This window comes from Cariama cristata, unplaced genomic scaffold (assembly GCF_000690535.1).
Source record: "Cariama cristata isolate BGI_N322 unplaced genomic scaffold, ASM69053v1 scaffold27029, whole genome shotgun sequence".
NCBI classification, from domain to species: Eukaryota; Metazoa; Chordata; class Aves; order Cariamiformes; family Cariamidae; genus Cariama; species Cariama cristata.
In genome coordinates, this window is record NW_009634501.1 from 1 (window position 1) to 12,136 (window position 12,136).

General features: G+C 53.4%; 1 protein-coding gene across 1 annotated transcript in view; it reads left to right on the forward strand.

Moving 5' to 3' along the window:
• The first annotated feature begins 9,098 nt into the window (after positions 1–9,098).
• Positions 9,099–12,136, forward strand: part of SAMD11 (sterile alpha motif domain containing 11) — a 16,950-nt gene continuing 13,912 nt past the window's right edge. The window contains exons 1-3 of the mRNA XM_009707183.1: positions 9,099–9,240; positions 9,621–9,699; positions 9,966–10,669. Coding sequence (XP_009705485.1) covers positions 9,099–9,240; positions 9,621–9,699; positions 9,966–10,669 — 925 coding nt within the window. The remainder of the gene's footprint in view (positions 9,241–9,620; positions 9,700–9,965; positions 10,670–12,136) is intronic.

Genomic DNA, 12,136 nt, shown 5'->3' on the forward strand with positions numbered 1-12,136 from the left:
CCAGTCTGGAATGGAGCGTGCACCCATAGACCCAGTCTGGAATGGAGCGTGCACCCATAGACTGCACCCTTAGAGCCGGTCTGGAGCGGGGGGTGCATCCTCAGAGCCGGTCTGGAACGGGGTGTGCACTCATAGAGGTGGTCTGGAGCGGGGGGTGCATCCTTAGAGCCAGTCTGGAACGAGGGGTGTATCCTTAGAGCCGGTCTGGAACGAGGTGTGCATCCTTAGAGCCGGTCTGGAACGAGGTGTGCATCCTTAGAGCCAGTCTGGAATGGAGCGTGCACCCATAGACACAGTCTGGAATGGCGGGGAAAAAAACCCAGTCGGGAACGGAGGGTGCACCCATAGACCCAGTCTGGAACGGCGGGTGCACCCATAGACCCAGTCTGGAACGGCGGGTGCATGGATGCTGTAAGGGTCCAGGAGGGGAGGGTGTGCCTGGGTGAGGGCAGCAGTGCTGACGGAGAAGGGGAGGTTTGATTTGCCCCAGTGATGTGTTAACGTCTCCCTTGGGTGTTACGCAGGTGTAAAAGTGAGGTTTTGCATCTGTGCCTGCCACATGCTGGGATGTCTGTACCGAAAGGGGGGTGGTTTGTGCTTGTGTGCATAGGTGTTTGCATCCAGATTGTCGGCGGTCTGCCTGGCAGGAACGATCCCAGACCTGCCTTGGATCTCCAGAGCGGATGCTAGACTCTAACCTGCTCTTTGGCACAGAGCACGTTAAGATGTTTAAGTTTGCGTTTCATAGCATCCCCAGAAATGAGAGAGAACGAATGCTCTAGGATGGAATAGAAAGAGAAGAAATTTTCTTTTTTGAGGAAGAAGGAGGCACAGCTTGCCTTTGCCACTGATAGGAGTGCTGGAAAGCTGATTTCTCCCCCTGTCCACCCCCTGAAGTTCTAGCTCATTTATCTTGCTCTGTGCCATAAGACATTCTCTCCGCAATCAAGAACTTCAGAAGGAAATTATATTAAAGCTGCGTGCATTTCTGACAAGGATAGCAGAGGTGGGAGAGGGCCTGGCAGCCACAGGGATGCAAAGGCTTTGGGTATCACGGGAAAAGCCATGAAAGGCTCTATCGAGTATCTGGGCTTTTTTGACTTTCATCCTGGCATGGGGGCAGGCAGCCGGCTGCAATATTAGTTCTATAGTGTTCATATGTATATGTTGAGTTCAAAGTCATCCCCTCCGGTTTATAGCCTTTGGAGATCCTGTCTTGTTTTTCCTGACCAGTGGGTTTGCAATGTGTAGGAGCTGGGTAGACATGGCAAACCTTTCTCCTACACGGTGTACTTTGGCTAACCCACCTCATAAAATCCAACCCAGTCCGTGCAGATTGTAGGCAGACCTGTGAGGAATGCAGAGATAGACGAGTTTCAGTGCAGGCAGTCATCAGGAAAATTTCTCCAGCTATGTGTGGCCTGGAGAAGTGCCAGGCCAGCCGGAGGCCTGGCTGAAAAGGCACTTACGGAAGGGTGGAGGTTGCTTATGGGGAGGTGCTGCACACAGGAGGGGTGAACCGAAAATGAATTAGATGTGTATCAAATCCAGAGGTACACACCACTGCCAGACAGGTGTTCTAGCTAATGGAGCTAGGCTAGGCCGGGAAGTGTTAAATCATTTGGGAAGAGGGGGTGTGAGCTAGCAGTTTAAGGAGATGACTGGAATTGGGACTGGTGTTCCTCCCCGGTTATGGGAGGGAGAGAGAAGTTGCTCGCTAGGTCAGGGGACAGAGACTGAAGGCTAGGACTTAACGGTTGGAAAAGACCACTACTTTTCATCTTGCATCAGTTCTCCAAGTAGCCCGACGAATAGTTGCATTGGCATGAGTGAGAGGGAAATCCTGGCAGGGTGAGGTAGAGGAAGGGAACACACAGGGGAAGGGAACACACTGCTTTTGATGTTGAGAGAAGTATCTGTGGGACCTCGGATTGGGTTTGCAGGGGTCGCTCTGTGTCTCAGTTTCCCTTGCTGCACGGTGACAGTGGTTCTTAATTTGAAAGCAGACCGTACTTCACATTTGGGATGGCCTTTGAGACCCTCGCTTCAAAGAGCAGTATAACGTGGCGTGTTGCGTGGAGCAAGGATATTTGCACCCACTTGTAAAGGTCTCGTTATTTGCCTATAAGCAAGACCTGCCCGTGACTGTGTTGGTGGGAATGAAACAAAGCAGCTCTCTCTTTCTCTGTGCTACATACTCTGTAGTCTTGTTTCTGTCCAAGAGTTTGCAGACTGAAACAAGGCTCACAGCACGTTACCAGCCCTGGTTTTGCTTTCTTCTTCCGCCGTGCCAGGGCAGGGCAGACCAGACTGCCTGTTCTTTCTGCTCCCCCAAGGAGGGTGTGATCAGGCCCTGTGTGGCGTACCTCCTTGGCCAGGCTCTCGGGTGTGATAATCCTCAGTTAGCAGAGTTGGGGAGTCCCGCTGGGAAATGGGAAGCTATGGCTATGCCCTGTAGTCATGACTTGGTAAGTCTGCTTGACAGTAGTTCACACCATCGTTATTTCTCCCCAGAGGTCTGCAGCCACCCGAGTGTCACCAAGGGTCAGCATGTCTCGCTCTGCTCCCGCTCAGAAGTGGCCTGGTTGGAGCTGTCATGTGCAAACTGTTTCTTGCTGTTTTGCCAAAGCACCACAGGCACTTTTAGGTATGCCAGGAGAAGCCGTGGCCATGTATTGTAAAGCAATAAAGCGCTGTATGGGTTAATTTCTCCCTTCCATTCTCCCCATTGCTGTTAGCCTTGGGTTTTGTACTTGGCTGCCATGGTCTTTGTCAACAGGGTAAATCAAAGCAGCCTCTGTGCACCTTTATTATGAAGGTACAGAAATTTTAAAAGGTTTAGGTAGGCACTGACAGAGGAGAAGGCAATGGAGGAAGCTGGCTCGCATACGTAGGCAAACTGTAGGTAGATTTACGGCATCTCCTTTCCCAGGAGCAGAAGTAATAACGCATGATGCAGGAGGATGTGAACTGTTTGGCATGGTGTTAAAATTCCATTTCGGCTTCCTATCGGGAGATCTGTGAGGATCAGGTCAGCTCTCAAGTGCAGCAGCTTTGTGGGCAAGAATAATTAGCCACTCCAGACTTCAGTCCTTACGGCTGGCAAAGCAAGGGAGGAAACCCCATACCGGTGACCCGGTTTTATTTCTCAGGGCAATGCTGCTGTCTTTGCAAAAAGACAGGAATGCAGAGACCTTTGCCTCCTAGTGGGAACTGTATATGCAGTTTTCCAGTTTCCAGGTGTGAAGAGGTGGGCGATGAGTCTGAGCTGGGGAATATTTGGGAAGATAGGTATGTTCAGACATTTGTCAACTAGTTAGCATCCGTCTTTGCTGGTCAGAAGGAGGCTGGTGGGTTTAATGATACTAAGCACAAGGCAGGCAGGTGGGTACTGGCTCTGAAGGGGATGGTACAGACGCGTGTGTACACAGACACACTGAAAATGGATTTGCTGGAACCAGTTGCAAGGTCCTTTTAGCGAAGTAGTGGTCCCTTTGCCTCTTTGCTCCAGCTTCCTAATCTGTCGAGAAGAGTTAGTAAAACTGCTGTGTCTTGCCAAAAGTAGACTCAAGCTGCAGGCTTGAGAATTCATTTGGTTTCATGGTTTTGGTTTCCTAGATACTTCTCTAGATTGATTCAGACTCGGATTACAGAGTGCCAGGACCTGGTGGTTTGTTTGAAAAGATTGTTGAGTTCAGTGCTATAAAAAGACTTGGAAGAAGAAAGGGTACGACTACAAGGTGTCATTGTAACTACTCCAGCCTGGAGTACTTCCCATCTCCAAACTGCTGCGGCTCCTGCAGAAACGGCAGGTGGCTGTGCCCTGCAGAGTTGCTTGGGTCCTACTCCTTGAATCCTGTCTCCAAAATGTGTTGGCAACATGCTTGGTTTTGCTGGGCTTGTTTATCCTGGCACGTTAATACCCGAGGTACTCATCTCCTGGTACATGCTGCAGAACTCTCTCCTGATGGTACTCTTGAACTCAGCAAGCCACTTCTCACAGAGCAAGCCAGTGTGTGTGTGAAGCCTAGGGAACACTTGCCCTTCACCTCCCTTTAAGGCAAAACTTTTATACCCTGCAAATGGAAGGCATTGCACGGGTGCTCGGACTAGGCTGGCCGAGCCGCCTAACAGTGTGATCGGCGTGGCGAAGCTTGGTGGCTAAATGTGATGCATCAGTTCTGCGTTAGGAGTTGCTAGGAGCTTGCTCGGTATACGGCATGGGGTCTGTGTGGGGGACCCTGCCCCGCTCTCACAGGAGGGCGAGAAGGCACATTATAGTCAGAGAAAGGGCAAGTGTTGAGGCGGGTATTTTGGTAATAGCATTCAGCTGTCTCTGGTACTGCCTATAAGAAGCATTAGGGACATGGTTCATCTTCCAGGACCATAGGCAATTACGGGGTGAAGGCAGGAGGAATGCCAAAGAGCAAGAAATGTTGCCTGCGTGAGATGCCATCAGCATCCTGATCTGCTGGGGTGCTGGGAAGCCGAGCCCTTTGGCTCCAGAGTGTGCTGGGAGCAGGAGCCAGAGGGCCTCAAAGACGCACTCATTGCCCTGCCGTTGCAGAGAGCTGACAAACGTCGTGCATCAGCCAGAGGCCTTTCTCTGTGCAAAGATGCGTCTGAGATACCTAGCAAGGATTTTTGGATTGCGTTCTTTCCATCTGCCGTTGCTACCCTTTTTCTTTTACCATCTAATTCCTCCCCCCTGCACCGTGGAGGCTTTCCTTTTCAATCCTGGCTCCTTGGGCACGTTCTCCTGTCCTCTCTGGACACCTTCTCTCTCCTGCCCTTACCTACCCCAGCCTTGCATCCCTCTCTCTGCTCTGAATGCTGTATCCCTCTTTCTCTGATTTTTGCAGTGGGAGGATTCCTCACCAGATCCCAGCTGGCTGGAAGTTGGGCAGAGCAAAGGCCAAGGAGCTTGACCTGATTTAGCTGATTTGGTTTTAGCACCAGTTTGGATTTTGAGGGAGCCGTTTCCCCTGGCAGCATAAACCAGACCCTCTCTGTGGCCAGGCCTCGCTGCCGCCCTAGAAGGGCAGCGCCAGTACATGTCTCTTTCTGCCTGGAAATCCCAAACACCATTTTTAGAAAGCCCTTTCATTTTATTTATTTTCCCTTCCTGGCACAGACGGTGTCTGCGGCTGGCAAACCAGCAAGGAGCTGTGTGCTGCTTGCCTATTACCTCAGGTTTAAAGTGTCTCTTCCTATCAAACGCGAAGCAGAAGAAAGCAGAGCTTTCATGCATTCTTTTCCCCCCCCCCCCCCCCCCCCAATCTAAATTTATTTCCATGCCTTGCCGGTTTCAATCTGCATTTCCTGACCCACTCACATCTCCAGTCGCAGCCGGTGCTCCGAGCCTTCCTTTTGAGGTTGGAGTGAGTCGGGGGGAGAACTGCTCTGGTCTTGGTAGGATATGATGGGGTTAAAGCGAAAGGCTTGGTTTTAACAGTATAATGTGTAACCCCATAATGACTTTAAATATTGATTATTTGAAGGCCATTAGTGCTTATTGTTAAAGAAAAGTCGATACTTTTTAAGCCTTGTGAACCATTTGTCTCCTGTTAAAGGACATATCAAATTTAGCAGCATGCAGTGCAAATCCCCTAACACCCTGCTCACAAGCCTCCAGCTGGCATATTGGGGGGGGGGAAAAAGGGGGGGGAGGTTGGGGGGTGGGGGAAAAGGGGGGGTGGGGGAAAGAATATGCAGTAACACAGAGTTGCTCTCTGCAAGGTAAGGACAAGGCTTATCAGATGTAATTGCCAAGGGCTAAATTCACAGTCTCAGAGTATGGGGCTGTAATTCAGCCCGTTACTCGGAGAGGTGGAAGAAGAGGAGGAAGGAAATTAAGGGGGGGGTTGAAGGCTGATACGTACCTGAGAAAGGATGCAAGGATTTGTGTTTTGCTGCATGTCTGTCTAAAAGCTCAGTAGCCTTTGTTAAGGTCTCCGGGGCTTTTTACTCCGGGGTTGCCACTTCATTTCCAAGCGTGCTTGGAAGCAATTGGCTGTATCTGTACCAGGCGGCCTGGGAGGGCTTCCCAGCTCTGTGCCAGGACATGACCTGGTCGTACTCCCTCCTTCCCATGCCAGGTTTCCATGCCGAGGATCAGGCAGATGGGCTGGAAGGAAGCAGTTGCAGGCTCCAACAGGTTCCACGCCTGGATGAGCAGGAGGTTGGGTTTGTGGGATGGCAGAAAGCGTCTGTCCTTCGTGGTGAGGCAGGCGGTATGAAGCCCAGCTCCTTGGGGCTCTGCACCATGAGCTAGGGAGCATCAGTCTACCTGCAGGAGAAGAATCCCTTATCCCCTGAATATTTATGAGCATACCTGCTTTCTTTCTAAGGTCTCTACTGCAGGAGACTGATGCTGAGCGTTAGGGGCATGACAGGAGAGGTGCAATGACTCCTTCGTGTTTGGCCACATGCAGCCTCCCTTCCCTGACTTTAGGCCACAGACTCCACGGGTGGAACAGTGCCGTCGCGGGACCTTTGGCTTGGTCCTCTTTGTCTGGCCTCACCCGGCAGCTTTGCCCCATGCGTGTGTTTGGTGGAGAGCTCCAGTGTTGCCGAGAGAACAGCTCTGGGGGTCTCCATGGCATCTGCTGTGTCAGGCAGGAGTGATGACAGCATGTGTAAAGGTGTCTCCCTGAATTCTCTGAATCTCTGGACACATCCCCAGCACGTGCTGGGTGTGTAACACAGGCACCGACTGACCTCTCACGTTCAAAGCCGCTCCTGGTGCATTTCTTACAGCCCCTCTCACGACTACCCCAGCCTCTTCCGAGCCATCGCAGGCTGCTGTCCTCGGCCCCGTGCCTGCCAGCGTCACCCGGTCCTGCAGCAGTCGCTTCGTCCTGCCATCCCCCTTCCCCAGCCGGGACACTGCTCACCGGCCGCTCCGAAGTATGAGCTGATCCCTGGCCCCCAAAGGCAGGGAAGCTGCACAGCTCTGATGGGAGGACAGAGGGAATGAACCGCGGGGTCTTGAGCAGATGTGAATTCCTTAGGGATCAAAGTTAGGCCCTGCAGTACAACGTTAAAGCATAAAAATAGCCTCTGATTAACATTGGGCTGCCACCAAAGGGAGAACCTTTTATTTTCCAGTGCCTAGTCCTGATCCCCATCAAACAGTATGCTTCCTGGGCACAGATTGTCTCCTCTTGGCTGAAATCGAGGAGCTCTCTTTGTTTTTAGCGTTTCCTTCGGAGCTCTCTGTGTGCATCCTGCACCTGGGGCTTCGGCGCGTCGCTACCTCTCGTACAGGATCCCCTTTTCTGCGCGTATAAAAGGCAGGGAGGGCACGGCCACTGCTTGCCTGGCCATGGAGAGGTTAAAAGCGACTTGATTTCCTAAATTGCTTCTTATAAAACGAACAGCACGTCTGCCAGGCTCGTCTCCCCATGATTACAGCTAATTACGATCGAACGGACACCTCCTAGCCCCCGTCATGCCGCTTTAATTGTCCGTTATTCATCTGCAGGCTGTCCGGGGTGGCAAAGCACTTGGCAGCCCAGCGACCGAGGCCTCGGCTAATTGTGAGGCCTCGGGGATTAGGGCAGGTGATTACACACTTCATGGTGTAATTACATAAGCATCGCTTGGCTGCTGCCCCGGCTCCGAGCCGAAGGTCACGCGCTGCGTTACCTGAGATTAATTGGAGCTGCCACCGAAGTGTGAGGTGCTGGCGGAGCGGTTATACGATTAGCATTAACATTTCAACAGCGACGGATCGATCTGTGGCTCTCCTCCAGACACAGCGAGCTGTGCAATTAGTTTAGAGGAGAGCTAGGGGAGGAAGGAGGAGGAGGAGGAAGGGAGAGATGGAGACAGCCAGGGGAAGGGGAGAAGGGGAGGAGAGACAGATGGGGAGGGGGGAGGCAGATGAGCAAGGGGGTAGGGAGAAGGAGGAATTTCGGAGGGGAATCTCAGCCCGTTCTGTGCTGTGGATTGGTGTGTGGCAGGGTTTTGTAGTGGCTGTTGCATAGAATGAGGATAAAACTATGCTGGGAAGATCGAGGGAAAGGACAGGAATCCTTTCCCTGCCCACCTCATCCCCAAAGAGTCCTTGTCTGGCTTTTCACGAGCCATGGGGGCGATCCATCCCCAGCTCTGTGGGATGGGGACACGGATGGCTGGGATTCCCACATTATCCCCCACTCGCGTGTCGTCCCCCCACTGAAAGGGGAAGCGTGGTCGTGTGTATGGACTGTTTGTCGTGAAGTCACCTGTGCCTTCTTGCTCCCTTTCTCTTGCCCTCCAGTCTCTCCTGAAGCAGATTTTATAGGGAGATGTTGTAGAATGAAAATAAATGGCACAGCGCTTGGCTTTGCCTCTAGATGCCCTGGTGAAGGTAATAATGTTGTAAGTGGCCATCAAAAGGAATTAAGAGACGTGCAGCCGGAAGGCAGAGATTTGCTTGCAGGCTCCTAGGGCAGATTTGACTAATGGAAGAGACCTTGGCTCTTATTCTCTTCCTGCCTTTTTTTCTGCCCCATTCCGGCCAGTGTCACACACCCCTTCTCCAGGAGCACTCCTTTCCATGGACCCTGTGGCCCTTCCTGCTCACATCCCTCTCCCCATCTCTCCTGTCTGCGTCTTTCTCTGCCTCACTCATAGCTTTTCTCTCCAGAATTAAAGATCACCCCTTGTCCCGGCTAGGACAGTGATTATTTTTTTTGCAAGGCATGCCAGTGATGCCTTCAGATCTTTTCAGACCTGCTCTCCAGCTCCCAAAATACAGAATGCCTTTTCAGTTGTAAGGTAGTTGAGATAGCAACCCAAGCTTGCTAAGAGGAGAGGCAGGTGCAGCATCTTCAGCCTTTGCTGGCCCTGGGCACCCAAAACCCCTTCGAACAGCCCAGCTGAAAGGCCACAGAAGCGAACATATCAAGGTGGGAAGTACGTGGGACCTTTGGAGTCCTGCTTCTTTTCTTTTTTTCCTCTCCCTTTTAAAAGTTTTGCATATGGGTGAATAGGCATCTGTGTCTCGGAACAGCCTCTGGTACAGAACGGAGGTGATCTGCAGAAAGGGTGTTTTCCTGAGCCGGGGCCCTCTGGGCATCCCTCCTGGATGGAGTCTCCAGGTTTTCAACATGAATTCATTTTCTGATTTCTGCAGGGAGATATCCCACCCACCGCCTCTGCTTTCACCCCAGAATGCACCTCATATTGCCCTGGGGCCCCACTTGAGACCACCTTTCCTCGGGGTGCCTTCAGCTCTGTGCCAGACACCAGGTGAGTGCCCAAGAAATGTTTGCAGTCACCCGGGGGGAGTGGGTAGGGTGAAGGTGCAGGCTGTGACAAACTGTCCTTTAGCCAAAGAGCCCAGACACATTTTCTGTGTTTCCCCGTTATTGTTGTGCTGACTTCACCCTTGTTTTGCAGTGATAGGAGCGGGTTGCCTTGGCTGCTCTCTTCATCCCCACCTGGACCCATGGCTCAGCAGCAGAGGCTGCACTGCCTTGGGAGTGAGGGAATAGATGGGCTCCAGAGCAGAAACACAGCTCTCAGTTGCCCTTTCCTGCTCAGTTAGCCCGCTGGGGAGCTGGCCCTGAGCTAGCCAAGAGTCAATGGTGAGATTAATAACCCCGTAGTATTGTTCTCCTTGTCCCCAGGTTATGGGTTCCTACAGCCAGCACAAGCAGAGATGTTTGCACGGCAGCAAGAGATGCTACGAAAGCAAAACCTGGCAAGGTAAAGAGTGTAGAGGGCCAGCCTGCCTGGGCTTGGGTTGGATTTTTCCTTCCTTTTCCTAGCAGCAGGCAGAGTAACGTGGGGTGCTGTGTGGGATGAGCTGTGCACGGGCAACAGAGTGGTCTCCGGGTGAGACCGGTGGAAGCAGTGTGCGGGTGTGGAGGTGACACCTGGATTGTGCAAGCTCTGATTCAGCCCGGCTGGGGATTAGCAAGTTACTCGCAGAGCCCCCCCTCGATATTCCCTCTCGGTCTCTCCCAATTTAGGTTGGAGATGTCGGCCGAGATCATCCGCCAGAAGGAACTGGAGAATCTCCACAGGCAAAGGCTACTGGCTGGCGACCCGCTGAGCCTGCATCCCGGCTTGCCCCCAGACCACCCGGCCCTGCGTAACGTGCACGACATCCCCGAGGGGCACCCGCTGCGGGAGGAGCTCTCCCGGAGGAACGCCATGCTGGTGCTGCGGCACAATAACACTCCCCTGCTATCCCTCAACCCCAGCGTCCCCAGCAGTGCCACACCGCCCAAGGAGCAGCCCCGGCGGGGCAACCGAAAATCGACACATCACCGCGCTGAGCCGCAGGGGCTGAGCGAGGCCAAGGAGCTGGCGGAGCCCCGGGTGCGGGATGGGGCACCAGACTGTAACGATGAGGAGATGAAGGACTCTGAGAGCGACGCGGATGTGAGTGACGAGAAGCCGGAGAGCCTGAAGGCTGAGAGCAGCAGCTCAACTGCTGAGCTTAAAGAGTGCAAAGAGACGGGGAAAGTCTGCGAAGGGGCCAAGGAGCTGGGTGAAGCGGCTGTTGGCCAAAATGCCCCCTGCAGCTCCTCGAGCGCCGAGTCCCCCAGCCATTTGCTTGGCCCGGGCATCAACAAAAACGAGGTGAAATATCTCCCGCCAGCCTCCATCCCACCACCTCAGCCGCTGCCCTTCGGATTCCCGTACACGATGAGCCCGTACTTCCATGCAGGTGAGCGCGTGAGGGCCTGTCGCCGAGTTACTGGCTGGAGCAGCGACACGTTTTGCAGCGTGGTAAAAGTGGGACTCTTCCCCTTTCCTGTTCTGCACTGTGGTTGTAGGGTTTTGGTTTGGTTTTTTTTTCTCTGCAGGGAACCAAGCACCTTCTTTTAATTACTATAAAGGACTGTGTTGGCAGTGAAACAAATCAGGGGTCATAAAGAGGGCCAGGAGGGACAAAGTGAGTCCCAAGCATGTGAGAAGGGAGATCCCAATGTGATGGACTTAAGGGATCTTGCAATTGCTTGGGCCTTCTTTGGAAGCCGTGTTTCAGGACAGATGCCGGTAAATTATAGGGGGCTTTGGGGAGAGCCAACAAAAATTATTAATGGCTGCAAGGTGCTGCCCTACAAAGTAAAGGGCCAGAAATTCTGTGTCTGGAAGGGTGACCTGAAAGGCTGTAAAGACTGTTGGGCTGTGCTTATGTGATATCCAAGAAGTGGGGACTGGAGGGGCCAGATTGGAGAGAAAGACCCGGATACAGCAGGACAAAGGGATGGAAGGAGAGCTTCCCAGGGTGACTTGGATCTGCCCTGCCTGGGCAGAGAGCGCAGGCTGGTAGGGAGGCTGAGGCCGTCCTGCAGGGAGAGATGCAGGATGCACTGGGGATGTGCAGGGCTGGAGGGTGGCTGGCTGGTTCCCACATGCTTGGTTCTCCCTCTGTGCGTTGCCATGGTTTGAGGCGAGGGAAATGAAGGATTAAGGCTGCAGTATTTTCCTCCCTGCTGCGTGTCATATCCAGGACATTTCCAGGGTACCGGGGTGAGACAGCACCTTTGGAACAGGGTGTCAAAGAATTCCCCGGCAGTGACTTACGCATCTTGGCTGCCCCATGCCCTTGGAGGTGTCGGAGTGACCGCTGCTGCGCCCCTTTTTGCAGGGCAGAGGTAGATGGGCTCTTTCCCGCACCAGGGGTGCATTTCTCAGTCTCACAGGCACTGGTACAGCTGGCTTGGTGCCTGTTGGATGGGACAGGCAGGCAGGGAAGGCGTTGCCAGCTCTCTGGTCTCCCGCGGCGCAATCCCTTGGGCGATGGAGATGGGCAGCGAAGGCAGGCACAGCTGGAGTCGGAAGGGAGCGGTGAGGGCAGGGGGTACGAAGCGGGGTTTCAAACCCTGGTAGCTGGGCTGCCATGGGGTTCTCCCGTGGGCAGAGCAGGGTGGCAGCCCCGCTAGCCTAGCCAAGAGCCACAATCTGCCTCAGTTAATTACTTGGCTGAGCAATTAGGAGGAGGTAGGACCTCCTGCCACATGGAAGGGGGAGAAAGGGAGGGGCACGGCAACGTGGGTCGCTGCGGCTGCCTGTTTTCTATGCAAAGAGCTGCCGCGGTTGTGAACGCGGCTGCCCATCACTCATTAGAGCTGCCTTCCAACCAGGAAGGAGGAAGCGATTTTTCTATGACAGGCAGGTGGCCAACATG